We start from the raw sequence: 27,841 nt of genomic DNA, 5'->3' as shown, positions 1-27,841 counted from the left end.
TGATTTCCAATAAATGCTCGGCTTGTGGTCGTGAGAAAAATAAAAAGTGAAGTGAAGTGAAGAAATGAAACTAAAGTGTTCAGGCTCCATTTTGAGTTAACAGCAGCAGGGTCAGCATCAGGGTGAGTGTGAACAACATTCTTCTTCTATTCCTCCAGAGTCTGAGTGCGTTTACAGGCTGAACTCTTCCACACAAACTGCTTTTATTGAACTGTGGAGTCTCTGTGAGGGTGTTACTTCCGGCTCGGTGAGACTTTGAACAGAGGACACTCCTTAATCTGACATGTCCGTTCAGATAACTGAACATTTATCTCCATACAAACACATTTTAGCGTCTTTTTATTTTTAATAGCATGTTGAAATCTCCTCGTCTCTCGTGTTTCCTCCCACAGATAAACATGTGGTATTCAACACTTTAAACATTAATAGTTTGAGTTGAAACTGTGCGCACCCCGCAGGAGCGCGCGCGCTGCGCTGTGACCAGAACAAGCGCTGCTTGTCTTATTTAGATCTTATTTTCCTCCGTGTTTGGGAAATGTAAAGTTCAGACATCCCCAGTTCCAAAAACTCATTTCAGGGCAGTGGCGTGCACACATAGACATCAGGTGGTGCTGAAGCACCACTACCTCTGCCCTTTATCAACGAAAGTGCCCTTTTGTAACTTCGTTGTTTTTATTTAAAAATTATTATTATTAACATTTTACTGAGTCCGGTTTTGAGATGATCTTTTGAAAACCTGAGCGATTAAAAACGACTGAAAACAATGCCCCGAAATGAGCCACCTCCTCGCGCACACCCGACCTCTGTCTCTCTTCCTTTGTCACGTGAACTCGCGCGGTCGCGCGCAGGGCGCACCAGATGCGCTGCAGCAGCACAGCAGCTTAGCAAGGCAAGGCAAGGCAATTTTATTCATAGAGCACAATTCATACACAAGGCAATAAAAGCATTAAAAAGAAATGAAAAAAATAATAATAAAAATGAAAAAAAAACATTAAAAATAATAATTCATTCATTCATTTAAAAGTGAAGAGTGCAGATAAAATACTTTCAGGTGTAATATGCACAGCTAAACAGAACTGTTTTCAGCCTGGATTTAAACATTGTCAGAGTTGAGGCCTGTCTCACATCTTCTGGAAGACTGTTCCAGATGTTAGGAGCATAAAACTGAAACGCAGCCTCACCTTGTTTAGTCCTGACTCTGGGCACCAGCAGGAGACCCCTCCCTGAGGTTCTCAGAGCCCGAGTTGGTTCATATGGCTCTAACATGTCAGAGATGTACTTTGGCGCTTGACCATGAAGAGACTTGTACACAAGCAGAGCTGTTTTAAAGTCTATTCTCTGAGCGACAGGAAGTCAGTGCAGAGACCTGAGCACTGGACTAATATGGTCGTATTTCCTGGTTCTAGTCAGGACTCGAGCAGGAGCGTTCTGGATGTACTGCAGCTGTCTTATAGCCCGTTTAGAGAGCCCAGTGAGCAGGCCGTTACAGTAGTCTAACCTGCTGGAGACAAACGCATGGATCAGTCTTTCTAAGACTGGTTTAGACACTATTCCTTTGATTCTGGCAATGTTTTTTAGATGGTAAAAAGCTGCTGATGTTACAGTTTTAATGTGGCTGTTAAAGTTCAGGTCTGAGTCCAATATTACCCCGAGATTTCTAACCTGATTATTAGGTTTTAGAGAGAGAGTCTCAAGGTGACTGATAACACTTTCAGGCAGGTGGCAGGCAGGCTTCTTCTCCCGTGCCCCACCAGCCAGTAACATACAGATCAAGTAAAATCGTACCGTTTTCCCTCTAAGCCCAACGTGTAATGACTTTGTTGTGAAGTAAAATCTCATACAAAGTCTCATACTGTCTCATAAAGTCTCATACAGCACCAAACAACTAAACATTTTTAGCCGACTGGTCACCTGATAAACTAGTTTAACGCTCTAGCCCAAATAAAAAAATACCCATCTGCCTTCATGTAATGACAACAGTCAGTAGCCTATAACTCCTTCTCGTACTTTTTGGTCTCTTTATTGTCTTTGTCTCTGTCTGTATATTGATTTACTAATTGCAGCAGAATGCCAAGAAAGGAGAGGCTGAAGAGAGAAAAGGTAAAGGAGCTACAGCAGGCAGCCCAGGGAAGCAGCTCTCTACTTTCCTGGATGAAAGCAAAGCAGCTAAGTAAGCAATTAAAGAGCAGCTAAAGACAGAACTAAAGGTCTTCCACTCCAGCTTTACTTCAAAGAACCTACAAGAAATACTTTCAATACTGAGGGAAAACAATGGCCAGCTGATCTTTCCTGCCTTTGTCAAAATGATCCAAATATATGCAACATTACCAGTGACGACTGCTTCAGTTGAAAGATCATTTTCCAAGCTGAAAATCATCTAAAGTAAACTAAGAAGCCTGTGTGGTGAAGAAAGGCTCTCTGACCTTCTCTTGCTTGCCATTGAAAAAGACATTGCGATAAATCACAGCAAGGTCATTAACATCTTTAAAGACATGGCACCAAGGAGGAGGCTGCTTTAGAGAAGTACACTTTAATTTCATTCAACATGTGCGTGTCATTTTTTTTATAATACAGTGGAAACCGCTTATAGTGGTCACGGATATAGTAATCAACCGCTTATATAGATCAAAAGGCTTGGGACGGAATCATTTCTATACAAATGCTGTTTAAATAATTCGTTTATAGTGATCAAGAAATCCGCTTATAATGTTCATTTTTGGCCATTTTATGAATGTAAACATGTGCAAAAATAATTTTAAAACTACGTGTAGCTATTTTATTTTTTACTTCCTTGATTCCTTTCTGGACGTCTGCTTCTGCCTCGCTAGCCAACGTAACGAGTTGACACCGGGCAGCAAGTGCGCGAATCATGGCTGGAAAAAGGAAGTCATGGAGGAGCATGTGTCCGAGGATGGGTGCTGGAGAGCGGATTGAATGCGCGTGTGACCGCTGGAAGCTCCAGGCTGGTTCTTGTAAGATGGGAGGCCGGTGCTCATTCGATTTCTCCTACTTGTCGAGAATTGCTACTTTGTGGTTTTGCGCATGCGCCGAGCCGATTTTCTAAGTTTGGTTTTCACGCCAAGTAGCACAAATCGACAGAACACCGGCACGGAGGAGCATAGACCCGAGCAGGGGTGCTGAAAGGCGGATTGAATTCAAACTTTATTTTCTGACTTGTAAGAAAAAAAATGCACCGGCGGCACAGCAGAGAATAAGTAACGTACTGTATTTGAGTTAGCCTACAGTATGTCTGCGCACTGCGCAGTACTGTAATTAAACTTGCATGATAATAAAATTCAGTAAATGCTGAAGCTATCCGTTTCATTTCATTTTTCTCATTGAAAAACGATACAAATGGCATTTAGATGATATTCTCCATAAAAAATAAGTGAAATACCTGTACTGTAATACAACTTCGGTTTTAGTAATCAACCGCTTATAGTGTTCAAATTGGCTCTGGACCAACGTGATCACTATAAGCGGTTTCCACTGTATAGTCTTCTACGTGCGCTAAAAAGTGCCCTTTTTCCCCCCCTGAGCACTTGCCCCCCAAATGTCTGTGCACGCCACTGAGGCTGACGCTCATGGGAAATGTCGCTGACCTTTATTACTCTGATCACATGACAGTCGTTTGGACTTTTTAGGAAAATATTTGCAACTTATCTCCATGAAAATATGAAATATTTGTTTTAAAAGTTGAGTCGCAGTTATGCCATTCTTGTTTTTGCTTCATATTGTAGAAATAAACGACAGAAATGTGATTTCTGATCAACGTCTTTGGGTGATAAGAACTCCCAGCTGCTGAAAGAGGTTTGAATGATTTCATGGTGCAACAGACAGAATCATTTTCCATCCAGATGTTCAGAAGCGTCTTTGAGCTGCTCTGTGAGCGCCACAAACACACTCAGCTAACATGAACTCACCTGATTTAATGTAAATCAAAGGGGGCGGAGCTTCAGACCAGGTGAACCAGTTGCATCAGATTATGAAAGAACACAAACACACTCTTTGTTAGAAACTTATCATGTATATTACCTTGGTGTCAGGTCAATTTGAGATCTTTCAGTTACATTTACTCCTGCTGTTTTACCGTTGCTCTTTAACAGAACTTTAGACGAGCTTCGTCTTTGTTCACCTTGTAAAGACACTTTGAAGGTAACAATAAGCGGACTTATTTACCTGCGGTGAGTCCTGGCTGAGTTGATAAATGTGTCCTCCCCTCAGACGGAGAAGATATATATACATGTTTCTAAAGCTTCAACATGTTTTTTCTCATTAGCAGGTAACTCAGGTGAACTCATTCTAACCTCTGAACTCCCTTTGGAAAAATGAAACTACAATATAATAAAACTACATCTCCCAATGAGTCCTTGACAGCAGCTGTGGAGGCTGACGTTCATGGGAAACTGAGTTGAACTTTACTGTTCTGCTCACATGACAGTAGTTTGGTACTTTTCTACAACATATTTGCACTTTATCTGCATGAAAAGACACGAAGGTGATGATCACACAGTGTGTAGAGTGTGAGCTGTCAGAGAGGAAGTGGAGACACTTTGAATGACGGCTGGATAAAGCTGCAGCTCCAAACCCTGAGTGTGACGTTGCTGTGTGTGAAGACACTTAAATTAACATGTGAGATATGAATGGGAGTGTCAGCGTTGGAGCGGGTGCTAAAAGCTGACCTTTGAGTGCTATAAACTCATAAACTGTGATGAGCTCACCTGATTTCCTGTAAATGAAACAGGACCGAGGTGAACCACATTCAGACGGGTCAGGCTCCATTTTGAGTCGACAGCAGCAGGAGGAAACCTGACGTCAGAATCAGGTGAGTGTGAACAACCTTCTTCTTATTTCACTGTCAGAGTCTCTGAGTGGGTTTCCTCTCTGGACTGCAGAGGAAGAAGAAGCAGAACTCAGCAGCTTGTTTCTGGTGTTGAAACGAAGCTGATCGGACTGCTCTGATACAAAGAACTGATCCAACTCAGGCGTAAAATCATCAAGTTCAGTTTGTTTCAGCTTTCTGATTCACTCTTTAGTTCAGATTGTTTCAGCTTTCTGATTCACTGCTTAGTTCAGATTGTTTCAGCTTTCTGATTCACTCTTTAGTTCAGATTGTTGGGTGTGAGGCAGCTGTTGGTCTGACTGATGAAGAAGGCAACAACTTTCATCCTCCAGCAAAGATTTTCTTTCCTTTGGCGGCCATTTTCTCTGCTGAAGCTGCGTCACTGCTGGGGAACGCGTTGCTATGATCACCACTTTGAGAACCTTTCTGTTCCTGAATCCTTTCTACAGATTATGAGACGTCTCATCAGAAGCTGGATCATTACTGAAGGAGTTTACTGACAGAATGAGTGAATGAACATGTAGATAACACACAGATAAACGCAGTGAAGCTGATGTGTTTTAATCAGGACTTCAGAGCAGCTTTGGCAGCAGTAACTCATCTGTAAATCCAAACTCCACAAAGCTGCATCAGCTGATCAGCTGGGTCAGCACAAACTGAGTCTGACGGCTTGGAGGAAAGAAATGACGTCTCCTTTCTCTAAAGTTCTTTCTGACGTGGAACAGAAAGAAAAGCAGGAGGTAAAAGCTTGTTTCAGTTTGGCTGTGAGACTTGAACAGAGGGGTTTGTCTTCATTCTTTTCTTCTCTCAGACTGACTGAAGTCCAGAAGATGGACAGAGCAGAGTCTGCAGCATGCAGCGGTCGCTCTACGAACAGGAACCCATCCAGACCTCCAGAACTCAGTGATGGACCTGGACCATCAGACACAAAGTAAGACAACTGCTCCTGAAGGGGGGGTCAGCTTATTATCTGGATATATCACCATGGCAACGTATACAGCAAACCCAAACAGGGTATGAAGCAGGTTGAACATATTCCGGATATATTTTGGTTATTTAGATTAACTACCAATCAGATCAGTGTGAGCAGCGTCAGGATGCAGGTCATCAACTCCGTTATTCTGAGACATGCTTCATGGTTCAGACTCCTGATCAGGTGGCAACAGTCAACAAAACACACAGAGGTGGAGTTCAGAGGCTGTAACACTCACTGCTGCAGACTAAATAAATGCTGTTTTATTCTTGTCTAAGTTTGGTGACCCAGGCTAAAAGTGTGTTAAAATTTTTTTTAAAACGGATTCTTCTGAGCTACATACACAGCAACAATCTCCTGCAGGTGCAGAACATGATGTTAAACAGGAAGTAACAAACCGTCATTTAAAAAGGAAATCCTTTCTCTCTTTTAAAATGTCTTGACCAAGATAGGCAGCAGCTCAGGGTTCTATGAAGCAGGATCAATATATCCAGTTTATCTGTCTAAGTGATCTGGTTAACTAACCCAAACCATGGATATCTGACACACCGCGGTGAGGTCAAGTGGCTTTTTGTCTCGTCATTTCCTGTTTTATTTTGAAAGGTTAACTCTCCTCTCGTTTCAGGTCACTTGCCCTTCCTCTCGTGTTCCAGTCTGATTGTCGTATGAATGATTCCACCTGTTCCCTATTATCACTGTGTGCATAAGAGTCTGCGTCTCCCCCCGTCTTGTGCCAGTGTGTCATATCTGTCCGATTGATGTGCATCACTCTCGCCTTTGTTCCAAGCCTGACCACAGCCACGTTTTCAAGTATTGCATTTTGGTATTATTCCTCTTCAAGAGAGGTTTTTTGATCATGTTTGATAAATTAGTCCTGTTAAAGTAGCAGGAGTGACTTTTAGTTAAAGATAAATTTTGATAGACCCTTTTGTTTGTTCCTCCACATAGTGGAGTGATTTTGATTTCCTTGATAAATTTTCATAGATATACTTCTCTGATTTTGGAGAAGTGTATAACTATTTATATATATATATATATATATATATATATATAAAATTATATAGCCTGTTTTGTTTCTCTCTCTGGAGACTCTTGATAACATCTGCTCCTACAATAAAAGCTTTGGATATAACATCTCCTGCTCCTGCGTCCTCCATTCCCTCGGTGTGACAACCAAGTGGTACTACAATGCTAGTTATCCACTCTATAAGTGAAAATGTTTTCTGACTCTGTTTTACATGTGCTCCTTCAGGTAAAACAGGTGGAGTTGGCATCAGCTGACTGATCAGAATCTATGAATCTATCAGCTGCTGCAGACAAAGCAGGAAGGGAAGAAGACAAAAAGGAAAAAGAATACCAGCAGCTGATAATGTAAAGATATAAATAAATACTTTTAGGGTGTAGAATATTTCTTGGTTTGTGTTTGCAGAGGTCAGCACCACAGACAGAGAGCAGAGTCTCCAGGATCTGACTGTCTGTCTATGAAGAGTGACCGGTCCAAAGGAGGAGCTCCAGACTTCAGTGGTGAACCCGGACCCTTAGACACAAAGTAAGAGAACAGAAACAGAGATTTCAGCATCTTCCGTGATCGACTTGTTGCATAAATGAATAGATAAAGAACAAATTAATTCAGGGTTAATATCATAAATATATAAATAAAGGATTAAATCAATGAAACAAATAGAAAATTAAAATGTCAGGTTAAATAAACAGGTTTTAACACAGTTAAATGAAGGCAGAAATATCAATTTATTTCACAGTCGGTACATTAATAACAGAGTAAAAAGATCTGTACCTTTATTTAGTAGCATTTATTGGTATATTCATGTTCTATGTTATCATATATATATATATTTATGTTATTTTGAAATGAGGCAGCTTCAGTTCTCCATATTAGAGATTATCAGGAGCAGAAACAGTGAAACAGCTGAGTGTATTACAGGAGTGGTAAATGTTGCCTGAAGGGAAATGATGTCACTGCAGCATCAATCATTAGCAAGGATCAGCTGTTCTTATAGATAACATAATAAAACATAAATAATCTGACAAACATGTAGCAAGTTGAAGTGGAGCAGAGAGGGAGGTGTGGTAGAAACCTTCAGAGGTCTCCATCAGTGGTTTGGGGTGTTGCTTCTGTAGCTTAGCAACAACTTAGCTGATGATGTGACACACAGCGTCAGCAGCTAACTCAGGTGAACTCTCTCAGTAGACAACATGGACAGAAACTCACAGCCAGCAGTTCAACATCTGGGGTGCAGAGACGCTGCTTCTCAGTGACATGTCCAGGATTACAGCATCTGTTGTTAACCAGCTCTGTGATCCTCCTCCTTTCCTGTTACTGCTCTGTCTGCAGTCTCTGTCTGATATGAGTCACAACATGTTTATTTGAGCTGAGAACACCCTGACCTCAGCCTCAGCAGACAGTATGTGGTGTGGATATGATATGGATTAACTCTCACAGATGAAGAATATCTCCTGATATCTTTATTAGTTCCTGGTCACTGCAGAGAAACTCAGAGGGTCAGAACCCTCCAGAGGTTCCTGCTCTCTGTGGAAGGTTCCTGCAGAGGAAACGTGGCCTCTGATGTCAGTCAGATAGAAAAGCTGTAATGTGATCTAAGAGGACTGTTCCACAGAGGAAAGCTTCTGATTCTCTGCAGCAGTTTGTGTGTTCACAGCTTCTTTAATGGTTTTAATGAGAGAATTTCTCAGAGATTGATGTGATATGAATAACAACATGTTTGTGTTTGCAGAGGTCAGAACCACAGACAGAGAGCAGAGTCTCCAGGATCTGACTGTCTGTCTATGAAGAGTGACTGGTCCAAGGGTATTCAGCCAGACTTTAGAAATGAACCTGGACCCTCAGACAGAAAGTAAGACAACTGAAACAGAGATTTCAGCATCTCCCATGATCTTCTTGTTGAAAAAAAGGACAAATTAATTCAGGGTTAATATCATAAATATATGAATAAAGGATCAAATCAATGAAACAAATAGAAAATTAAAATGTCAGGTTAAATAAACAGGTTTTAACACAGTTAAATGAAGGCAGAAATATCAATTTATTTCACAGTTGGTACATTAATAACAGAGTAAAAAGATATGTACCTTTATTTAGTAGCATTTATTGGTATATTCATGTTCTATGTTATCATATATATATATATTTATGTTATTTTGAAATGAGGCAGCTTCAGTTCTCCATATTAGAGATTATCAGGAGCAGAAACAGTAAAACAGCTGAGTGTATTACAGGAGTGGTAAATGTTGCCTGAAGGGAAATGATGTCACTGCAGCATCAATCATTAGCAAGGATCAGCTGTTCTTATAGATAACATAATAAAACATAAATAATCCGACAAACATGTAGAAAGTTGAAGTGGAGCAGAGAGGGAGGTGTGTGGTAGAAACTTTCAGAGGTCTCCGTCAGTGGGTTGGGGTGTTGCTTCTGTAGCTTAGCAACAACTTAGCTGATGATGTGACACACAGCGTCAGCAGCTAACTCAGGTGAACTCTCTCAGTAGACAACATGGACAGAAGCTCACAGCCAGCAGTTCAACATCTGGGGTGCAGAGACGCTGCTTCTCAGTGACATGTCCAGGATTACAGCATCTGTTGTTAACCAGCTCTGTGATCCTCCTCCTTTCTTGTTACCGCTCTGTCTGCAGTCTCTGTCTGATATGAGTCACAACATGTTTATTTGAGCAGAGAACACCCTGACCTCAGCCTCAGCAGACAGTATGTGGTGTGGATATGATATGGATTAACTCTCACAGATGAAGAATATCTCCTGATATCTTTATTAGTTCCTGGTCACTGCAGAGAAACTCAGAGGGTCAGAACCCTCCAGAGGTTCCTGCTCTCTGTGGAAGGTTCCTGCAGAGGCCTCTGATGTCAGTCAGATAGAAAAGCTGTAATGTGATCTAAGAGGACTGTTCCACAGAGGAAAGCTTCTGATTCTCTGCAGCAGTTTGTGTGTTCACAGCTTCTTAAATGGTTTTAATGAGAGAATTTCTCAGAGATTGATGTGATATGAATAACAACATGTTTGTGTTTGCAGAGGTCAGCACCACAGACAGAGAGCAGAGTCTCCAGGATCTGACTGTCTGTCTTTGAAGAGTGACTGGTCCAAGGATATTCAGGCAGACTTTAGAAATGAACCTGGACCCTCAGACAGAAAGTAAGAGAACAGAAACAGAGATTTCAGCATCTCCCATGATCTTCTTGTTGCATTTGGATTTTTTTAAACTCAGCTTTAATATTGAAAAGAGCAAAAATATCCAGTTAAGAAGGTTAGCACGCTGACCTTCCAGCTGCCCCATCAACAAAGGACAGAAAGTCATGTGATCTGATGTGATCAGCAACATCTCAGACCAGCCTGTCAATAGGACAGCTGTTCTGAAGTCTTTGGGAAGTTAGGTTCCAGTCACTTCTAGCTGCTTCCAGACATCCAGTAAAGTAAGACAGCTACATTTGAGTTCATTTAAATCTTTGAGAACAGTAGAAACTGCAGCCCAGTGTGGGCCACAAGAAAGGAAACAATCAGCTCAAGTCAAACAGAGGATTCAAGTTTAACACTTCATGCTACTCTGTGCAATGTATGGAGAGTTCACTCAGAGGCACAGCTGACCGTGAGCTGCCCTCAAGATGCCGTTCTGTCTTTAAATGAAATAAAATCCTGCTTAATTTACAGATTAGTTACATGAAACAAATGAACAGATGACTTAACTGCTAACCTGGGCAGTATCTGTTTAATAAATGACCAGGCTTCTTTGCAGTAAGAAGATGGTGATCAACATATTCAGGATTACTAAAGTCTGGATCATAGAGTTCTACAGAAGCTAAAGAAATGTCTTCTAATATGTGTGTTTAATCAAAGTAAAACTCAGTGATAACTTACTTTGTTCATTTACCCACACTCTGTGGGACCAACTGAGCTTAAAACAAATCAGCCACACTTCACCATGACAGAACCCTCCAGAGGTTCCTGGTCTCTGTGGAAGGTTTCTGCAGAGGAAACGTGGCCTCTGATGTCAGTCAGATAGAAAAGCTGTAATGTGATCTAAGAGGACTGTTCCACAGAGGAAAGCTTCTGATTCTCTGCAGCAGTTTGTGTGTTCACAGCTTCTTAAATGGTTTTAATGAGAGAATTTCTCAGAGATTGATGTGATATGAATAACAACATGTTTGTGTTTGCAGAGGTCAGAACCACAGACAGAGAGCAGAGTCTCCAGGATCTGACTGTCTGTCTATGAAGAGTGACTGGTCCAAGGGTATTCAGCCAGACTTTAGAAATGAACCTGGACCCTCAGACAGAAAGTAAGACAACTGAAACAGAGATTTCAGCATCTCCCATGATCTTCTTGTTGAAAAAAAGGACAAATTAATTCAGGGTTAATATCATAAATATATGAATAAAGGATCAAATCAATGAAACAAATAGAAAATTAAAATGTCAGGTTAAATAAACAGGTTTTAACACAGTTAAATGAAGGCAGAAATATCAATTTATTTCTCAGTCGGTACATTAATAACAGTAAAAAGATCTGTACCTTTATTTAGTAGCATTTATTGGTATATTCATGTTCTATGTTATCATATATATATATATTTATGTTATTTTGAAATGAGGCAGCTTCAGTTCTCCATATTAGAGATTATCAGGAGCAGAAACAGTAAAACAGCTGAGTGTATTACAGGAGTGGTAAATGTTGCCTGAAGGGAAATGATGTCACTGCAGCATCAATCATTAGCAAGGATCAGCTGTTCTTATAGATAACATAATAAAACATAAATAATCCGACAAACATGTAGAAAGTTGAAGTGGAGCAGAGAGGAAGGTGTGGTAGAAACTTTCAGAGGTCTCCGTCAGTGGGTTGGGGTGTTGCTTCTGTAGCTTAGCAACAACTTAGCTGATGATGTGACACACAGCGTCAGCAGCTAACTCAGGTGAACTCTCTCAGTAGACAACATGGACAGAAGCTCACAGCCAGCAGTTCAACATCTGGGGTGCAGAGACGCTGCTTCTCAGTGACATGTCCAGGATTACAGCATCTGTTGTTAACCAGCTCTGTGATCCTCCTCCTTTCTTGTTACCGCTCTGTCTGCAGTCTCTGTCTGATATGAGTCACAACATGTTTATTTGAGCAGAGAACACCCTGACCTCAGCCTCAGCAGACAGTGGCCCTCATTTATCAAGCCGTCGTAGAAAGCATCGTAGATATGAGCGGAGAACTCGTCGTACGCAGAAGCTCAAGTGAGATTTACAAAACATGCGTACCACACCAATCCCATCGTAAAACAGAGCGGCTGTTGATAAATCTGGCGGGTGAAATCCATCGTAATGATCCTAACCACGCCTTCTATAAAAGGGCCGCACCTCTAGATTTGCGACATGGATAGACAAAAGACGGCAAAGAAACGCTGTCAACGCTGTTGACAGCTGGGACGGCTGTCAACAGCGTTGGCGATGTAAATCGCAGACCGGACGAGTTATGTATTTTCCCCTACTGTGATGGTCAATAAAATGTGATAAACTCCAGATTAAATTAAATCTAAAATTGAACGATGTTTTACTTTTTCTCCAATAAGATCAGGAAGAAGTGGTCCGATATGAAATTGGCCACAAAAAAGGTCGCAGCTCTCGGACGCAGCATGTCACAAACAGGGGGGGGGGGGGGGGGGGTGGGGGGGCTCTGATCCAGGTTTGGATTTGAGTGCCTTGGAGGAGAGGGTGGCTGGCCTGATCGGAGCTACGTCTTTTTTCCTTGAATAACAGAATGTGCAGGCTGGTGGGATCTCTGGGTACGGGGTCCTCTGGATGTACATCTGGAAATGGCACTCCATTTTTTTGGGCAATGTATGGAGAACCCCGCATGCAATAATAATATTGCATACCTTTTCGGGGGTATATAGAAGGGTTCCCCCGCAGCCGAGAGACAGATCCACCTGCCCTTTAGGTGCCCTAACCTCTCCACAGTGCGCAGTGTTAAAGCGCCTCTCCTGTTCGGTGTGAGGGTGCGCGGTTGAATAATGAGCCATCACTCTTCCAATTACGGAGTTGTACTTGTTTAATTTATTTAATTTGCGTTTATGTTTATATTTATGTTGAAGTCAAATAAAACATGGGCCTTCTTTGAAGTGATAAGTCTGTAATTTTAACCAAGGGATTTGTTGCGACTCATAAGGCACGCACTAGTGACGCTGCTGTTTATGTATGCTATTGCAGTCACCGCAAGTCAAAATGGAAAAGTGCGTACACGGCCTCAGACCTGTCGTGGCGATTTCATCTTTCCTGCGCTCACGATGGATTTGATAAATGCCAACCTTTGCGCAGAAAAGAACGTACACACGACCTACGCACGTTTTTCGTCTTACGCAAGTTTGATAAATGAGGGCCAGTATGTGGTGTGGATATGATATGGATTAACTCTCACAGATGAAGAATATCTCCTGATATCTTTATTAGTTCCTGGTCACTGCAGAGAAACTCAGAGGGTCAGAACCCTCCAGAGGTTCCTGCTCTCTGTGGAAGGTTCCTGCAGAGGCCTCTGATGTCAGTCAGATAGAAAAGCTGTAATGTGATCTAAGAGGACTGTTCCACAGAGGAAAGCTTCTGATTCTCTGCAGCAGTTTGTGTGTTCACAGCTTCTTAAATGGTTTTAATGAGAGAATTTCTCAGAGATTGATGTGATATGAATAACAACATGTTTGTGTTTGCAGAGGTCAGCACCACAGACAGAGAGCAGAGTCTCCAGGATCTGACTGTCTGTCTTTGAAGAGTGACTGGTCCAAGGATATTCAGGCAGACTTTAGAAATGAACCTGGACCCTCAGACAGAAAGTAAGACAACTGAAACAGAGATTTCAGCATCTCCCATGATCTTCTTGTTGCATTTGGATTTTTTTAAACTCAGCTTTAATATTGAAAAGAGCAAAAATATCCAGTTAAGAAGGTTAGCACGCTGACCTTCCAGCTGCCCCATCAACAAAGGACAGAAAGTCATGTGATCTGATTTGATCAGCAACAACTCAGACCAGCCTGTCAATAGGACAGCTGTTCTGAAGTCTTTGGGAAGTGAGGTTCCAGTCACTTCTAGCTGCTTCCAGACATCCAGTAAAGTAAGACAGCAACATTTGAGTTCTTTTAAATCTTTGAGAACAGTAGAAACTGCAGCCCAGTGTGGGCCACAAGAAAGGAAACAATCAGCTCAAGTCAAACAGAGGATTCAAGTTTAACACTCCATGCTACTCTGTGCAATGTATGGAGAGTTCACTCAGAGGCACAGCTGACCGTGAGCTGCCCTCAAGATGCCGTTCTGTCTTTAAATGAAATAAAATCCTGCTTAATTTACAGATTAGTTACATGAAACAAATGAACAGATGACTTAAGTAACTGCTAACCTGGACAGTATCTGTTTTATAAATGACCAGGCTTCTTTGCAGTAAGAAGATGGTGATCAACATATTCAGGATTACTAAAGTCTGGATCATAGAGTTCTACAGAAGCTAAAGAAATGTCTTCTAATATGTGTGTTTAATCAAAGTAAAACTCAGTGATAACTTACTTTGTTCATTTACCCACACTCTGTGGGACCAACTGAGCTTAAAACAAATCAGCCACACTTCACCATGACAGAACCCTCCAGAGGTTCCTGGGCCCTCATTCATCATTAGTGCGTAGAATCCCTTCTGAGGCTACGTGCCCACGACAACGCTCTGAAGCATAAATGCAGATGTCCGTTTTTTTCCTCCACAATTTATCTGCGTTCTCACGAGCGCTTGGGGGTGGATATCTGTCTATCCATGGGAACAGGGAAAACGTATAAAACTCGCAGTTTGCCGATGTAGTATGCACGCCCGGACGTAGGTGGCAGTAGCAACAATACCTTTGGTATTGTTATATGAGTTATATTGTTATATATTAATAAATATGAGAAATGCCTGTTTTGTGGCTACATCCTCCGCGTCAGTTGGAAGAAAATGGCGAAGCGCGGCGGCAACAACAGTACGCCTTCAAACTTTGTTTGGACAGATGATGAGGTCCAGTTGCTCCTGAACACGACACTGAACTACAAAGCCAGGAAGGCAGTGGATAATGTGGATTGGGAGAGTGTCCAAAATAAATATAGTGAGATGTGGGAGTCGTTCATGGAGAACTACCCACTTAACGTGTGCAAAAAACGCACTTCTGCGTTTTGAACTGTTCTTACGGCGACGAGAGGTTGGATCGTTTTCAAGATCTCCACTCTGGAGGGCGTTTGCGTTTTCTCCGTTTTGAACTCCTAAAAACGCCGTCGCCGTGTGCAAGATAAGCACATCTGTCTAAATGTTCTGCGTTTATCTGTCGTTACCGTTGTCGTGGGCACGTAGCCTAAATCCTGTCGTATGAGTGAAATTTAGAATGTGCCCAAGTACAAAAAAATCGGCATTCATCAAACGTTCTTAGACAGATCATACGCACACCGGTAGGTAATCTGCAATGATAAATACCACACCTGACAGTTCACCTTACGCGGGCACGAGCAGACTAATTTGCATCATGGAACGCCCCCAAGTAACCATATATGGTACCAACATTCCCTTTAAAAGCCACCGGAACTTGCTTGCTTGCTTGCGCTTGACTCAGAGCGCGGATCTCGAAAACACATGAGAAGCAATACAGAATCATACGCTGCGGACAGCACAGCTTTATGCCAATTACGCACACAGGCTCCACACCTCCACACATGCATCGCGTCTGCAATCATAACTCATTAGGGGAAATCACATTTTGCCAATATTTTAGAGACCCCCCAACATTTCCCAAATCATGTTTTCGGGGGGTCTCGTGTCAGTTTCAGGGGGTCTCGGATCCCCCGAGTCCCCCCGTAGTTCGAACACTGAATATAACCGATGTTGCAAACATGCTGCGCAACACTCACCAATAAGCCATCCATCTTCAACAGCTCCTTCTTGTAAACGAAGGCCCACGGAGCTGTTCTGCAAAATAAAGGAATCGTGCGTCCCCCCCTGGCCATCGGGCAACGACATTGAGAAGCAGCATATCACTGTCGCATATAAGCTGTACATTAATGGAGTGCTTCCCATTCCTATTCACGAAGTTGTATTCGTGCTGTGATGGTGCTTTTAGTGCGACGTGAGTGCAGTCTATTGCTCCTATGACGTTGGGGAACTGCGCGATACCATAAAACCCTAATGTCTGCCTGGCGTGGACCCCCATAAGGGAATCGAATGTAAGTCGGGGCCAAAGAAATAATCGCATCCAACACAGTGGGCAGAATTCGGCTCATGGACGGCTGAGAAATGCCGCATCGATGGCCCCAATTCACGGCAGAGGTCGAGCAATATATGTTTTGGAAATCTGAACCTGCTTAGAAGCCACTCACTACTTTCTGCCAATAAATCTGCACGCTCCCTAAACACGCGCTCCCTCCGTAGCGCACGGTTTTCCAGATCCTCAAGCAATGCAAGATGGGCCATGTTGCGTTCTGAATGGCATGTCCTACGTGTGCCTTTTATACCCATATCAATTCAACTAGGCTGATTATTGTCAGGTCTTCTGGTGAAACAATTATTGTTACACTCTGAATGAAATGCAAAGAACGCCAGGAAGGTCTAATGCACCGTGCTTTGGAATTGCATAGGCTACGCGGACCCAAATGCCGTCAGACATACTGTAATGCAACAATTGAATGAACATTGTAATATTCCCCTGTGCAGCGATCAACACCATTTGCTGTTTCGTAATTCTACCACTAGGCAATGTGCGTAAGCATGGTCAAAACTGTGCGTAGATTTAGGCACATTTCTAAGTTCAAGTACATGTTCATAAATCCCACACTTTGCTCAGGAATGATCGCACGCACGACTTTATTTTCGGATGGTTTATAAAGTGGTGTGACGTTTCTGCAGTGTTGTTATGTGCTTTGGGCACATTAGTAATTATTTTGATTAGAATTAATTTAAAATCTAATGAAATGTTTTCTGTAGGGCAGCAGCAGTAATATTCACACAGTGAAGTCAGCACATGAACTGAATATTGATCCCAATGTAAAATGCTGCTGCAGGAAGGGTTGAGTTTGTATTCACATAAAAACAGAGTTCATGCCAAAGGGAGTTATTTTAAAATGATTTTAGTGATGAAGACATGTGTTGACAGAGGGCGGAAGAGGAGAGGTGTTTGTGAGGAGGAGCAGCTGTCCTGCTGTGCTCTGTGTCAGGACGTCCTGAAGGATCCGGTCTCTACCAGCTGTGGACACTGGTTCTGCAGACAGTGCATCACCTCATACTGGGACCAGTCTGCTTCCTCAGGAGGCTCCTCCTGTCCCCAGTGTGGAGAAAGATCCAGAACCAGAGCTGCACCAGGTCAGATATTTCTGTTAACCCGTTACTACCTGATGCATCACGTGTGTTTTTACCTCATGAAATCAAGTTTGATTTTACACAAAGCTTTGGGTCTGATGGTTTTAATGCAGACACATTGTGGTGTCAAACAGAACAACAACAGTTGTTAGGACCTGACTCACATGGACACAACAGAAGAGACACACCATGAATTAAAGTTAGAGAATCATTTTAATAACTATCATCAGACTGAATTTATACGCCAAATCCAACCTTCATATCACGAGGTGTGGAAATCAGTTAAATCAGAGGTGGATCATATGAGTTGAATTAAACTAAACGAACACAATGACCAAGATGGCAGCACATTGTGTGGAAGAGCAGAGTGATTAGACTGAAATCAGGACTAAAGGAGCCAAAGTAACAGAGAAGGAGCCACAGGTGTCCTAAATCACAGAAATCACCTCCCAGCAGGACAGACAGACACTCGTTAATACCACAACCAACCACAAGAGGACCCACGGGGTCATCACAAAGGTCATCAGGAACATCATTTAACATCAGCCTTGTTTTCCTGTTTACTGATCATTTTACTGAGAGGTGGAAGGAAAAGAAAAGTTTTCTGTGTGAAGCCAAAAACATGTTCAACTGGGGTCAGAAAGATAAAGAAGAACAAGTCCTGATGAATTGAATCTACTGTGTTTGTGTTTGGTCTCATTTGTTCTTTGGTCAGCAGATGCTGGTCTGCAGGAGGTTTTAGGTGAACATAAGATGAGTCTGAGGAGGAGATGTGAACATGTGACTGAAGGAAGTGATGGAACAGGAGGTGGAATCCTCCTCAACAGGATCTACACTGAGCTCTACATCACAGAGGGACAGAGTGAAGAGGTTAATACCCAACATGAGGTGAGGCAGCTGGAGGCGGCTTCCAAGATCCAGAGCCTCCATGACACTCCAATCAGGTGCCACGACATCTTTAAAGCCTTACCTGAGCAACAGGGAGCCATCAGAGTGGTTCTGACCAACGGCGTCGCTGGTGTTGGAAAAACCTTCTCAGTGCTGAAGTTCACTCTGGACTGGGCCGAGGGCCTGGAGAACCAGGATGTCAGTGTGGTGATTCTGCTTTCCTTCAGGGAGCTGAACCTGATCAGAGAGGAGCGGCACAGTCTTCTCACGCTGCTCCATGTTTTCCATCCAACATTACAGAAGCTCCCAGCAGAGCAGCTGGCCAGCTGCACACTTCTGTTCATCTTTGACGGCCTGGATGAAAGCAGACTGTCTCTGGAGTTCAGCAACAGGGAGGTTGTGTCTGATGTCACACAGAAGTCATCAGTCAGCGTGCTGCTGACAAACCTCATCAGGGGGAACCTGCTTCCCTCGGCTCTCGTCTGGATAACTTCCCGACCTGCAGCAGCCAATCGGATCCCTCCTACGTGTGTTGGCAGGGTAACAGAAGTACGAGGCTTCACTGATGCCCAGAAGGAGGAGTACTTCAGGAGGAGATTCAGAGATGAAGAGCTGTCCAGCAGAATCAGCTCCCACATCCAGGCATCCAGGAGCCTCCACATCATGTGTAGAATCCCAGTCTTCTGCTGGATCACTGCTACAGTTCTGGAGCACATGTTGACCACAAAGCAGAGAGCAGAGCTGCCCAAGACCACCACTGAGATGTACTCCCACTTCCTGCTGGTTCAGACACAGAGGAAGAAGAACAAGTACCACCAGGGACATGAGACGAGTCCACAGGAGCTGACGGAGGCTGACAGGGACGTTCTTCTGAAGCTGGGGAGGCTGGCGTTTGAACATCTGGAGAAAGGAAACATCATGTTCTACCAAGAAGACCTGGAGCAGTGTGGCCTGGATGTCACAGAGGCATCGCTGTATTCAGGAGTTTGTACAGAGATCTTCAAAAGAGAGTGTGTGGTCTTCCAGAAACCAGTTTACTGCTTTGTTCATCTGAGTGTTCAGGAGTTTCTGGCTGCAGTCTACATGATGCACTGTTACACCAACAGCAAGAAAAAAGGGCTAAAGAGCTTCCTGGGATTCACCAACAGGAAGGAAAAGGTGCCGAAGAGCTTCCTGGGAAGATACTACAGTTACTCATCTCTGGATGACTTCCTGAAGAGAGTGATGGAGAAATCCCTCAACAGTAAAAATGGCCACCTGGACCTGTTTGTTCGCTTCCTTCATGGCCTCTCTGTGGAGTCCAACCAGAGACTCTTAGCAGGCCTGCTGGGTCAGACACAGAACAGTCCAGAAACCATCCAGAGAGTCATCGACAACCTGAAGGAGATGAGCATGTCCAACATTTCTCCTGACAGAAGCATCAACATCTTCCACTGTCTGATGGAGATGAACCATCTCTCAGTTTATCAGGAGATCCAAAAGTTCCTGAAGTCAAAGAACAGATCAGAGAAGAAACTCTCTGAGATCCAGTGCTCAGCTCTGGCCTACATGCTGCAGATGTCAGAGGAGGTTCTGGATGAGTTGGACCTGGAGGAGTACAACACAACAGCTGAGGGACGAAGGAGACTGATTCCAGCTGTGAGGAACTGCAGAAAGGCTCGGTGAGTTGTGTTCATTGACTTCATGAGTCAGTGTTGATTAGTAGTTTAGTTCCCTAAAAGCCGTTTCTACACATGAACACCAGAGATGTTCTGGAGATGTTTCCCACAGTTTCTAGTCACATGTGCTTCACAGCAGCAGACTTACTGTTGGAGGCAGAAAGCCAACATTAACCTGCTGTTTCTATTGTTTCCCATGTGGGCCGGCTTTACACCCACATGGCCGGTCCCCAACACAACCAGAAGCTAAGAAATCTGGCCAGTTTCTGAAATCACCACATAAAGAATGTTTCCATGCCAACCTGATTTACAGGAGAGAATATTTGACAGATTGGGCCCAGTTCCCAGCTCACTGGAAATGATGCAACATAAATCTGTGGGAATATGTTGAAAGAAGTATGTTGGGGGTTTAAAGTTTTACTGAACTGGATCATTAAAATAAAGGTAAATTCTGATCATTGGATCAGCATAATGTTTTATAGGTGAGCGGCCTCAGTCAGGTCATTTCATTGTTGGCTGTTGTAGGTATTGATTGTGAAAGCTTTGGCTCAACAGTCTCTGCTGTCATATCTTTTACTTCATAATGTGCCGCACATTTTCAATGGGAGACAGGTGTGGACTGCAGGCGGGCCAGTTTAGTTCCTGCACTCTGTTACTATGAAGCCACGCTGCTGGAACACCTGCAGAATGTGGCCTGGCATCGTCTTGCTGAAATAAGCAGGGACGTCCCTGAAAAAGACGCTGCTTGGATGGCAGCATATGTTGCTCCTGTTTGGAGCTTTCAGCATTAATGGCGCCTTCACAGATGTGCAGGTTACCCACGCCATGGGCACAGCCCCACACTATCACAGATGCTGGCTTTGGAACTTCGCTCTGATAACAGTCTGGATGCTCCTTTTACTCTTTAGCCCGGAGGACACGACGTCCATGATTTCCTTTTATATATACAGATTAGATATATTAAGACATCGATCTGCAGTGAAATGTAGACGCCATCATCTAAGAAGACGGTATGAACTGTGGCCTTTGCACAGAAAGTAAAAATACGAGTTGGAAGTTCAGAGCGTACAGCATACAGTGTTGGAACTGATATCTACGGAGACATAATGATGTTGCTCTGGGGCAGCTTTCAGACCCACGGAGAAGCTTACTGGTGCTTAGAAGCTTCTTAGAGTGGATTCTTCCTGTATATGGGTGTGAACAGTCCCAGCTGACAGTGGTTAGCAAATAGATCGTCTTTCAGCTGTAAATGTTCACTAAGCTGAACTTTTTATAAATTTGGAGTCAAATAAAAGATGTAAAATGTAAAAATGGTTTTCTGAACAAGACGTCTTTATTCTGATTTTGGGATCAGATCAAACATGTTTTCAGTCTAAATGTGACACCACATTTCCTTCTTTATCTGCAGATTAGAGAAAATAATGAAGAACAGTCCGTTTCAAGGTGCTCAGGTCTGAGAAGAGATTAACGGTGTCGTGTCAAACACAGGAAGATGATATGAGATCAATCACAGATGTGAAGAACAGATGTTCATGAGCGGACATTACATTCACATCACTGTGTTTAGTCAGAATATGAGTTCAGTTGGTGTTTATAGTGCAGATTGTCTGATTTTATTAGAACTGACTTTACATTTTCTCTCATCACAGACTTGCTGGTTGTGAACTCTCAGAGTCTCACTGTGAAGTTGTGGCCTCTGCTTTAAAGTCCAACCCCTCCCATCTGAAACAACTGGACCTGAGTAACAACAACCTGTCGGATCCAGCAGTGAAACATCTGTCTGCTGGACTGGAAAGTCCAAACTGCAGACTGGAGACTCTGAGGTCAGTTCACTGCAGCTCTTTTACTTCTTCTGTTTTAGTTGAAAAGATTTAGTGATGTGTGGAAGTATCCAAATATTCAGTGTTTCCACATGTCTGAATTAATCTTCCCTTACATCTTTTTCACCTGCAAAGGCAATTCTTTCCTCACTTTCAGAGACTGAAGCAGAGCTGTTCCTTAGAAAAATCATCCTGGTAAAAAACATTTTTCTTAAGCCATAAAAGGAGAGAAAACACTTTAGATCAGAAGTAAAAATGGAGCAGCTGAAATGTAGCTTTGACTCACCTTTCTGGGTCCATCTGAGAGATCTTTGAGCAGTAAAGTTTGGAAAGCTGGATGAAGATTAAACTGCAACCCAAACTGATGGATCTGCTTAGATCTTAGACCTCTTTGCATTTTAACTGTGTGGTAACTAGTTCTGAAGTAAACCCACCCACCCAGTTAGCTGACGACACCACCGCTGTAGGACAAACGATGACGAGCCGGCCAACAGGGAGGAGGTCCAGCACCTGACCCACCGGTGTCTCCACAACAATCTGGGCCTAAACACATCCAAGAATAAGGAACTTATTGTGGATTTTAGGAGATCCAAGAAGTCCATGCTCCCCTCCCTCCATCAGGGGAGAGGAAGTCAAGAGGGTGGAGAGCTTTAAGTTCCTCGGAGTCCACATCTGGGCTAACCTGACCTGGTCCACCAACATCTCCTGGCAGGTGGAAAGCAGGGCAGCGCCTTTACTTCCTCAGGAAGTTAAACCAGGCCCACCTCCCTCATCACCTGCTGGTTAACCTCTACAGGACCACCATAGAGAGCATCCTGATGTCCTGCTGCACAGTGTGGTTCCCCAGCTGCACAGCAGAGGACAGCAGGGACCTGCAGCGGGTGGTGAGGGCAGCAGAGAAGATCAGTGGAGCCACTCTGCCCCCCCTCACAGACATTTACACTGACCGACTTCATGAGAAGGCAGAAACATCAGCTCTGACCCCTCCCACCCTGGACACTCAAAGCCAGAACCAAGAGACTCCAAAGCAGCTTCTTCCCTCAGGCTGTCAGAGCCGTCGCCCCAAATGTTCATTCTTGCTCTACGAGTGGTTTATCTTTATTTAGTCATTGCCTTTTTGTGTTTCACTGACGAATGGAGAAGAGTTGCCAACAGCATCTCTGTTAAATGTTGTAAAATGTTCTTCAGTGACAGTAAAAGGATTCTATTCTAATATAATGAGTCATTGTATATTAGTCAGCCAGCTTGCTCTAAAATGGTCCCAATTTCCACACAGCAGCAGTAAATAATTGAATAATTTCCAAAAATGAGCACCAGTGACAGAGCTGGATTCACATATGATATTTGGAAAGGCACATGTAGCTGATTAAATTGGTTTGATCACAGTGTTAGAGGGCGTGAAGTGTTTTCCGGGTTATTGAGCAGCCTCAGCAACATTCTTCTTTCCATACTCTGCTCCTGGGGCTCCAGAGCAGTTTGTTTGTCTCTCTGGCTCTGATGCTGCTGCCCCAACAGATGCTGCGAGGCACATCACACTTTCCACCACAGACCTATAGGAGATATGGGGATGTGCAACACCATGATGCAAATGTTGTACGACATTAGCTTCCTCCAGGTTAATGATTTTAAAGGAAAAGAAGGAAAATGTCTGTTTGGTTTGTCTTTCTTTTACTTTTGTAAAGCTGTAGTTTTGTGTTGACTGAGTTTTTGCTCTACTTCCATGTTCTGTATTCCAGTCATGTTTCTAATGAAATCAGCTCCTCTTCTGTATCTTGTTAGCTTTACTTCCTATTTTATTCGGGAACTTGCTTCACGTTTATATCCGGTTCAGCTGTGCTTCTCTCTCTTGCTTTCCTCCAACTCCTTATCCCATTTCTCAGTTTCCACAGAGGCTGAATGAAGGAGACATTTGTACGCTCAGCAGTTTATCAGAGAGCAGAAACTCAGATTTAAGTTGAAGAAGAACAGATCTGTAGCTTCAGCTTTGTAGCTTCCTGCTGGAGATGGGGGAGGTCTCCCAACCATCAGCCTCAAACTCCACTGATTCTGATAGTTAGTCAAAGCGTCCATCAGCATCCATTAATCAGCCAAACTGATCAATCAGTCCACCTCTGGATGGTTCCAACACTTTTCTAAGGCTCTGTAATGTTTGCACTGACAGAAATATTCAAACACAACAAGTCACAGTAACAAGTTCTGCTGCTGTTGACTCTTTAAAGAAGTTTGATTCCATGATTCCATTAAACATCACTGCACCATGTTTTTGTGCCTTTAACCTTCAATAAAACAGTGAACCTGATCTCCATTTCTATCAGTTTGTTCCCATTTGCTCCAAAGTTCCTCCTGACATGTTTGTTTTCTTTGAAACTTGAATCATTTGGCTGCACAACATGAGTTTGTATGGATAGAGCCACTGGTGGAGCTGGCAGAGTTTAAGAGCTGAAGTCACTCCGTCTTTATTGAAGCAGCAGCATGTTGTCATTAATATTAATGAGAGCTCTTTTTCACTTGTTCTGTTTGACTGTTTTAACCTGCATCCTGTTGGCTTCAGCTCACATGTTTTATTCTTTATTCAGATTGGAGCTCTGCGGTTTGTCAAAGATCAGCTGTGCTTCTGTGGTCTCTGCTCTGAAGTCCAACCCCTCCCATCTGACAGAACTGGACCTGAGCTACAACACCATCAGTGACTCTGCAGCGAAGGAGCTGTGCAGCTTTCTGCAGAGTCCTCACTGTGGACTGAAGACTCTGAGGTCAGACACCATGTTTTAGTTGTTTGTTCAGATTAATATGATGTGGAAGTTGTGCTGGTCTTCATGGTAAAGTCTGTTTTCTTCTTCAGTGGTTTAGTTGATGAAATGATGATTCATTAAATAATGAGAAAACACAGTGAATCTGTCAGACAGAAACAAATCTAGAATCACTGGCTGATGCTTCTAGAGCTCCAGAGTTGGTGAATATTTCTGTCTGAAACAATAACAACAGTTTGGAGCAGCAAAACTCCAAAAGCCCGTTAATCAGCTGATACTAACAAACTCCCCTCCAACACTGTTGGAAATGAACAATCTTTGACTTGGTTAGAAAGCAGCTTTCATCACAGCAGCAGTTATCTTCAGTCAGATTCATTCATGATGACAAAATCCAGCCAAAAAGCTTCTCCCACTGATAACTGAAAGGAAATCACTTTCAGTTGAGCTTTATTTCATGAATTCTATCAATAATTCTCTCTGTTACACAATGTCAAGTCCAACTGAAAGTGATGCTGACATTTAGTGACTGTGAGGAAAACACAAAGAAGAGTTTATCAGAAGAAGAATAACATGATTGGACGATGGATGGAAGAAAAGCTGTGAGCTAACTTGTTGCTAGGTAACAGCAGATGGAAGCAGGCTGTGAGTGTGTGTGAGCAGCTTTCCATCAGGTGAGAAATGTGTGAAAACATGCAGCAGAGTCAGTGTTTGATAGCTGTGCAGCCAAAGAGAAGCTGAACAGGTGAAGTGCTGCGACCCTGTGCAGGTGAGCCCAACACAGACACAAAGGATGATCACTGAGCTGCCATGAAGGAGGGAGGCAGGGACTGCTTCATCACTGCAGATACATGCTGTTCTGTTCCCCTGCTGGCTGTGTGGGAGCTGTTCCCACCTGTTTTATTCAGGAAGAGCTCAGAGTTGCTGTGAGCAGCATGTGAGTGAATGCAGGCTGAGAAACAGCAGATAAGAAACATGAAGCTTCATCAGTTTCTCTGAGGAACAAAAAACCAGATTCAAAGTGAAAAAAAGTGCAGCAGACGTTTATTTCAGTTTGAATGTAAAGTTCATTCTTCTTTCATAGTGTTTTATTTCCACTTTAGTCTAATTTCTTCATATTTGAGATGTTTTCTGTTTTCAGATTCAAACTTTCCGTCAGAATCTGAACTTTTTTCCAGCTTCTGATCCGTTTTTTCACTTTCAAACTTTTGCTGCTGACCTGCTTTGAGAGCCAGGACGTCACCTGACAGGGGGGTTAAATCCTGACTGCCAGAATACCTGACTGATTCTGATAGTTAGTCAAAGCGTCCATCAGCATCCATTAATCAGCCAAACTGATCAATCAGTCCACCTCTGGATGGTTCCAACACTTTTCTAAGGCTCTGTAATGTTTGGACTGACTGAGATATTCAAACACAACAAGTCACAGTAACACGTTCTGCTGCTGTCCACTCTTTAAAGAAGTTTGATTCCATGATTCCATTAAACATCACTGCACCATGTTTTTGTGCCTTTAACCTTCAATAAAACAGTGAACCTGATCTCCATTTCTATCAGTTTGTTCCCATTTGCTCCAAAGTTCCTCCTGACATGTTTGTTTTCTTTAAAACTTGAATCATTTGGCTGCACAACATGAGTTTGTATGGATGGAGCCACTGGTGGAGCTGGCAGAGTTTAAGAGCTGAAGTCACTCCGTCTTTATTGAAGCAGCAGCATGTTGTCATTAATATTAATGAGAGCTCTTTTTCACTTGTTCTGTTGGACTGTTTTAACCTGCATCCTGCTGGCTTCAGCTCACATGTTTTATTCTTTATTCAGATTGGTGTACTGCAGGTTGTCAGAGATCAGCTGTGCTTCTCTGTTCTCTGCTCTGAAGTCCAACCCCTCCCATCTGACAGAACTGGACCTGAGCTACAACAGCATCAGTGACTCTGCAGCGAAGGAGCTGTGCAGCTTTCTGCAGAGTCCTCACTGTGGACTGAAGACTCTGAGGTCAGACACCATGTTTTAGTTGTTTATTCAGATTAATATGATGTGAAAGTTGTGCTGGTCTTCATGGTAAAGTCTGTTTTCTTCTTCAGTGGTTTAGTTGATGAAATGATGATTCATTAAATAATGTTTTATTCTTTATTCAGATTGTGGGACTGCAGTTTGTCAGAGATCAGCTGTGCTTCTCTGGTCTCTGCTCTGAAGTCCAACCCCTCCCATCTGACAGAACTGGACCTGAGCAGGAACAACCTGAAGGAATCAGATGTGAAGGAGCTGTCTGATCTTGTGAAGAGTCCACACAACAAACTGCAGACTCTGAGGTCAGTAGAGGGTTGGAGGTCCATGCAGCTCTCAGCAGTATTTTATTAGACTTTATTTTTTATTTATTATATTTATTAAAGCTGATGGCAGCTGACAGCTGAGGATGCTCTGAAACACTCGTTTATCTCCTCTCTTCTTTCTTCTCTCTACAGATGGGAGTGATGGTGATGAACAGGACGATGTGAGCTGAGAGGATGAAGCAGCAGCAGCTTGTGTGCAGAGAGACTCTGACTGGATGATGATGTATATCATGTTGATGTGTTCATATTCTGTGTTTTTCTTCCTTTGGAATAATAAAGTTAAAGTTGTTAGAAATGATCAGTAATGAAATGATCCATAAACCCAGCTGCCATCACTACCTGCAGTTCCACCTGAATTTAAAGAAAAGCCAGCGTGTAAAATCTGTCACCTGTTTTATTCTCTTTGCTTCCAACTTGACCTGGTTACATCTCACTTTGTTTGATTCTGATGGATTTGATAAACATCCATCAGTGGAAATGAGAAGCTGTCAGTGTGATTGCCTTCTTTTATGATTTTATTGCCTTCCTGTGATTTGATGTAGCTGTACAGCACTTTGAATTGCCTTTGTGTATGAATTGTGCTCTAGAAATAAAATTGCCTTGCCTTGATTCAGTCAGAGACGAGCAGCTTTAGAGACAACTAAGCTGAATGAAATGTGGGGACCTGGAAGGAAGATCTTTCTCTCTTTTCACTTTGGATGTTTTCATCTGAAGGTTTTTGTACAGGCTGCAGGGATCATTTCTCCCTGTGGAGACCAGACTTCCAACACCTGCAGCAGTAGGTGGCTGAATGATGGAGTTTAACTTTCTGTATCTGCAACTCACAGCTGCTCTGTTTATTCACAGCTGAGAAATCATCTTCCTGGGGATGACCATAACCTTTATAAACATCACCGCTATCTTTATTAATATCAAGAATCAGTCTGAATGTTTCTGGTTCTTTCTTCTGGTACCAGAATACATCACCATTACAGTTTTTTCTGATTGCTAAAGTTAAATTTTCGCAACTTTGGCTGCTTTTGCAAAACTCTACACACAACTACAAGAACTTCACACCAATCTAGCAAAGCATTGTAGATACATTGCAAAATCAAACTAAGGTTGAAAAACATTATACACCTTTGTAAAAATTGCATTTTTGTGGCAAATCATTCACACAACCTATCATTTTGATTAACACGCCCACAATACAACTACACACAAATGGTATAAATGATACACA

At 42.8% G+C, this 27,841-nt stretch overlaps 1 protein-coding gene across 10 annotated transcripts; it reads left to right on the top strand.

Annotated features, from left to right (window-relative positions):
* On the top strand, nucleotides 1-27,228 carry LOC142385520 (protein NLRC3-like). 10 transcript variants are annotated; one of them, XM_075472135.1, is made up of 15 exons: nucleotides 1-122; nucleotides 4,745-4,825; nucleotides 5,107-5,774; nucleotides 7,246-7,365; nucleotides 8,570-8,689; nucleotides 9,877-9,996; nucleotides 11,016-11,135; nucleotides 13,539-13,658; nucleotides 16,977-17,182; nucleotides 17,898-19,728; nucleotides 21,375-21,548; nucleotides 24,122-24,295; nucleotides 26,108-26,281; nucleotides 26,425-26,598; nucleotides 26,752-27,228. In XM_075472135.1, exons 3-15 carry the CDS (start codon nucleotides 5,527-5,529, stop codon nucleotides 26,759-26,761), a joined length of 3,591 nt encoding a protein of 1,196 aa, XP_075328250.1. In that variant the 5' UTR covers nucleotides 1-122; nucleotides 4,745-4,825; nucleotides 5,107-5,526; the 3' UTR covers nucleotides 26,762-27,228. The 10 variants fall into 10 exon arrangements, with proteins under 10 accessions (XP_075328250.1, XP_075328258.1, XP_075328256.1 ...); XM_075472141.1 differs by lacking the exon at nucleotides 1-122 and having other exon boundaries at nucleotides 131-4,825; nucleotides 5,107-5,583; nucleotides 5,655-5,774; XM_075472143.1 differs by lacking the exon at nucleotides 4,745-4,825 and having other exon boundaries at nucleotides 5,655-5,774.
* Nucleotides 27,229-27,841: the final 613 nt, after the last annotated feature.

This window comes from Odontesthes bonariensis, chromosome 8 (genome assembly GCF_027942865.1).
Source record: "Odontesthes bonariensis isolate fOdoBon6 chromosome 8, fOdoBon6.hap1, whole genome shotgun sequence".
In the NCBI taxonomy this organism is placed as follows: domain Eukaryota; kingdom Metazoa; phylum Chordata; class Actinopteri; order Atheriniformes; family Atherinopsidae; genus Odontesthes; species Odontesthes bonariensis.
Note: the sequence above shows the minus strand (reverse complement) of the source record. Positions and strands in the feature narration are given on the sequence as shown.